Source organism: Vidua chalybeata, chromosome 1 (genome assembly GCF_026979565.1).
Source record: "Vidua chalybeata isolate OUT-0048 chromosome 1, bVidCha1 merged haplotype, whole genome shotgun sequence".
NCBI classification, from domain to species: Eukaryota; Metazoa; Chordata; class Aves; order Passeriformes; family Viduidae; genus Vidua; species Vidua chalybeata.
Window position 1 is genome coordinate 13,174,836 of NC_071530.1, and position 4,555 is coordinate 13,179,390.

Sequence of the window (4,555 nt, forward strand, 5' to 3'; positions counted from 1 at the left end):
TCCCACCCCCGTCACCAACACGTGCAAGGGGATGGGGCAGCGCGCACACTGGCACGGGCGGCGAATCCCTCGGGCAGCAACGAGGTGATAGGAAACCCCTTCCGAGACAGCCCCGAGCGCTACTTAAACTGCAGCTGCGGTGACTACGGCTTGGCCGGGAGCCCTTTTAGGGACAGAGGTCCCCTGCGCAGCCCGGGTCGGTGCATGGCTGCCGCAGCCCGCGCACCACGGTGCAGAGCCGCGCGTCTCCGCACGGACAGGGGCCGAACAAACACCGCCACGTCCCCGCAGCCGCTGCGACCCAGAAGCGCCCACCACCGCCACAGTCCGCACCGGCTCCACCTTAAGGAGCCCCGGGGCCCGCCCCCCGCGTCCCGCCCGAGCGCGGCTGATAGGCGGGCGATGCGGCGGGGGCGGGGCCTGGCGGCACTCGCTATAAATATTCATGAGAGCGGGGCGGCCGGAGCGCCGCTGCCGGGGCCGGAGAGCGAGAAGTTGGCGGAGGCGCTGCCGCGCTCGACCCGCGGCTCAGGTGGCGCGATCGCGGCCGGGGCGCCGGGCAGCCGGAGAGGGACCCAGCGCAGGGCGAGGACCGGCCGGCTGGCGGTCACCCGCGGAGCCGTGCGCTCGGGCGGGCGGCAGAAGGAGCTGCTCCGGCCTCCCCAGCTCCGGCCCCGCCGCTGCCCGCCCGCTCGGGGCGGTAGGAGCCCGGCACCGCCTGGTCCCCGGGACGCCTCAGCCTTCTTCACCGCGCCACCCGGGGGCTGCCGGCGAAACTTCTCTGCCGCCGCCACCCCGTGCCCGGCCGGCGCTGGAGCAGCGGCGAGAGGAGCTGCGCCTTCCCCTGCGAAACCGACCCCGCGGGGAGCGATGCGACGGCGGCTGAGGGGCCTCCCGTGAGCCGACCCCCATCCTCCGGCGCCGAGTGGGGTCTCCCCCTCACCGGGTGCCCGCGGACGACGGAGTCCGGCGGGAGCTGCGAGACCTCTCACCTGCGACCGGCACGGAGGGGGCCGCCCTCCGCCCCCCCGGGGGTAGCCGGGGCGGGGGGGTGCTGTGGCGCCGCGCTCCCCGCGGCTGCTGAGCGGGACGGGAGAGGAGCCGGGGCCGCCGCCCGCGCGCCGCCGAGCATGGAGTGGAGTTACCTGTTGGAAATCACCTCGCTGCTCGCCGCCCTGTCCCTGCTGCAGCGCGCCGGCTGCGCCGCCGCCTCGGCCGCCGCCGCCGCGTCCTCCTCCTCCTCCTCCTCGGCAAAGGAGCTGTCGTGCCAGGAGATCACCGTGCCGCTCTGCAAGGGCATCGGCTACAACTACACCTACATGCCCAACCAGTTCAACCACGACACGCAGGACGAGGCCGGGCTGGAGGTGCACCAGTTCTGGCCGCTGGTGGAGATCCAGTGCTCCAGCGACCTGCGCTTCTTCCTCTGCAGCATGTACACCCCCATCTGCCTGGAGGACTACAAGAAGCCGCTGCCGCCCTGCCGCAGCGTCTGCGAGCGGGCCAAGGCCGGCTGCGCCCCGCTCATGCGCCAGTACGGCTTCGCCTGGCCCGACAGGATGCGCTGCGACCGCCTCCCCGAGCAGGGCAGCCCGGACACGCTCTGTATGGACTACAACCGCACGGACCTCACCACGGCCGCGCCGCCGCCCGCCAAGCCCCCGTTCCGCGGCTCCAAGCCCGGCACCCCCGCCAAGGCGCCCCCCGCCGCCGCCGCCCCGCCGGCCGAGGCTCCGCGCAAGCCGCGGCCGCCGCCGCCCTGCGAACCGGGCTGCCAGTGCCGGGCGCCCATGGTGTCGGTGTCCAGCGAGCGGCACCCGCTCTACAACCGCGTCAAGACGGGGCAGATCGCCAACTGCGCCCTGCCCTGCCACAACCCCTACTTCAGCCCCGACGAGCGCGCCTTCACCGCCTTCTGGATCGGGCTCTGGTCCGTGCTCTGCTTCCTCTCCACCTTCGCCACCGTCTCCACCTTCCTCATCGACATGGAGCGCTTCAAGTATCCCGAGCGCCCCATCATCTTCCTGGCCGCCTGCTACCTCTTCGTGTCCCTGGGCTACCTGGTGCGGCTGGTGGCGGGGCACGAGAAGGTGGCGTGCAGCGGCGGGGCGGGCGCGGGCGGCGCGGGGGCCGGGGCGGCGGGGGCCGGCGGCGGCGCGGCTGCGGGGGCGGCGGCGGCGGGGGGGCGCGGCGCGGCGGGCGGCGCGGCCGAGCTGCAGCCGGAGCTGGCGGTGGCCGAGCACGTGCGGTACGAGAGCACCGGCCCGGCGCTGTGCACCGTGGTCTTCCTGCTCGTCTACTTCTTCGGCATGGCCAGCTCCATCTGGTGGGTCATCCTCTCCCTCACCTGGTTCCTGGCGGCAGGCATGAAATGGGGCAACGAGGCCATCGCCGGCTACGCACAGTATTTCCACCTGGCCGCCTGGCTGCTCCCCAGCGTCAAGTCCATCGCTGTGCTGGCACTCAGTTCTGTGGACGGGGACCCCGTGGCTGGCATCTGCTACGTGGGCAACCAGAGCCTGGAGAACTTACGGGGCTTTGTGCTGGCACCTCTGCTCATCTACTTGGCCATCGGCTCCATGTTCCTGCTCGCTGGCTTCGTCTCGCTCTTCCGTATCCGCAGCGTCATCAAGCAGCAGGGTGGCCCCACCAAGACCCACAAGTTGGAGAAGCTGATGATACGCCTGGGACTCTTCACTGTGCTCTACACCGTGCCAGCTGCCAGCGTGGTTGCCTGCCTCTTCTACGAGCAGCACAACCGGCCCCGCTGGGAGGCCACGCACAACTGCCCCTGCCTGCGAGACCAGCAGCCTGACCAGGCCCGCCGCCCTGACTATGCTGTCTTCATGCTCAAGTACTTCATGTGCCTGGTGGTGGGCATCACTTCTGGTGTCTGGGTCTGGTCTGGCAAGACCCTCGAATCCTGGAGGGCCCTCTGCACTCGCTGCTGCTGGGCCAGCAAAGGTGCTGCTGTGGCTGGGAGCACAGGGGCAGGAGCAGGTGGACAGGCAGTAATCACCACGGCAGGAGGACTTGGGGCCGGAGGTGGTGGCTCACTCTACAGCGATGTCAGCACCGGCCTGACGTGGAGATCAGGCACTGCCAGCTCTGTCTCCTATCCCAAGCAGATGCCCCTGTCTCAAGTGTGAGGAGGGGGAAAGAGGCCAAAGGTTAGGGATTGAGGGACACTGGCCTGCCTAAAATGCCTCCTCACTGTTTGGTGCCATTAATGAACCCCTAATGGTCCTTATTAGCCACAGCTTGTATAGAACAATGCAGCTGGCAGAGGCCCCAGGCTCCAACCCCCTCCTCCTTCCCCTCCATTCATATGCAGGGAGCAATGTACTTCAAGGAGCCAGCTTATTATTTTGCTGGCAGAGGAGGGTAGAGGCTCACCCGTGTCTTGCAGAGGGCAAGGCACAGCAGCTTCTGAATCACTCTGGACTAAGAGCAGCTCTTTACTCATGGGAGGGAGGGTCTTCCTCCCCCCGTCCTGAGGTGGGAGTCTGCTGGGGACTGCAGGTTTTTGGGATGTGGGTGACCAGGCAAATGCCTTACAATATTGACTGAATCAAAAAATGTCTTAATTATACACCCCAGCTAAATACGGGTTTCCTACATTAAAGGATGTATTTATATAATTATTTGTTACCTTGTACAGATGTGTAAAATATGTATATATCCAAAGCTATACAGTCTGTAAATTTTTTTGTAAAAATTTAGAGGCTACCCCTGTAAGAGCAAATATGAGTATTCTATTTTGTCAATAAAATGACTTTTGATAAATGACTTTTTCAAGCTTTTCTGCTCCCCCTGCCCTTGTTATTCCAGCTGCTGTATCTTTAGGTAGTTCCATAAACTGAATTACATTCACGCTCCAGTCATTACCTGTTAAAGAAGTGAGGTGTGTAGACACAAGAAAACAAATCATTCAACAAGTTGTTCTGAAAAAGTGTTTGCCAAAACTGGGAGGTGCTTTACCATACTTCTTTCCTTTTTGAAAGATGATGGTGTCTTTGAGCCTTTACAAAAGAGGCTCCCATGGCATGTTAAGTATCCTTTTAAAACGGGTGTTATTTTAGGAATGTGCACACCCTCCTCTCATATCTGTTGTCTACACTTCTGTAAGCACCTGCCTTTCCTAGGATGCATACTGAAGTGTAAAAAGTTAATGTTTTAAATTCATAGCTCATGTACTATGGTGGAACAGTGAGTTGAGATTTGTTAGATCAATCTCTTCTTAACAGATTAAACTAACATCTTAACTTTTGTATATCAAATATGGTCCTTTTTCAAGAGAAAAGGTATTGTTCTTCTGTCAGGAGTAAGCTAATTTATTTGAGCAGAAGGCTGTTGAATTAACAGAAGAATGCTTTGGCAATTGTTGAACTTTTTACCTGTCTGCCCAGTGGCTCAGAACATCATTCTTTTAAGAGGAGCTAAATGAATAGGGTTAATCTGTAGGGAACTTGGTTTCTTTTGAGTTTGGGAAAACTTTGATCTTTTCTCTTCACCAAACGTGATGTATAGTCTGAAGTTTCTTTCCCTGCTGCCT

At 61.8% G+C, this 4,555-nt stretch overlaps 1 protein-coding gene across 1 annotated transcript; it reads left to right on the forward strand.

The window, feature by feature from the left end:
* Positions 1-514: 514 nt before the first annotated feature.
* On the forward strand, positions 515-3,789 carry FZD8 (frizzled class receptor 8). Its single transcript, XM_053940499.1, has one exon. It carries the CDS (start codon positions 1,131-1,133, stop codon positions 3,147-3,149), a length of 2,019 nt encoding a protein of 672 aa, XP_053796474.1. The 5' UTR covers positions 515-1,130; the 3' UTR covers positions 3,150-3,789.
* The last annotated feature ends 766 nt before the right edge of the window (positions 3,790-4,555 follow it).

What these genes read in the sequence shown, in the direction of transcription:
- FZD8 (XM_053940499.1), top strand. Translation starts at nt 1,131, where the DNA reads ATGGAGTGGAGTTACCTGTTGGAAATCACCTCGCTGCTCGCCGCCCTG.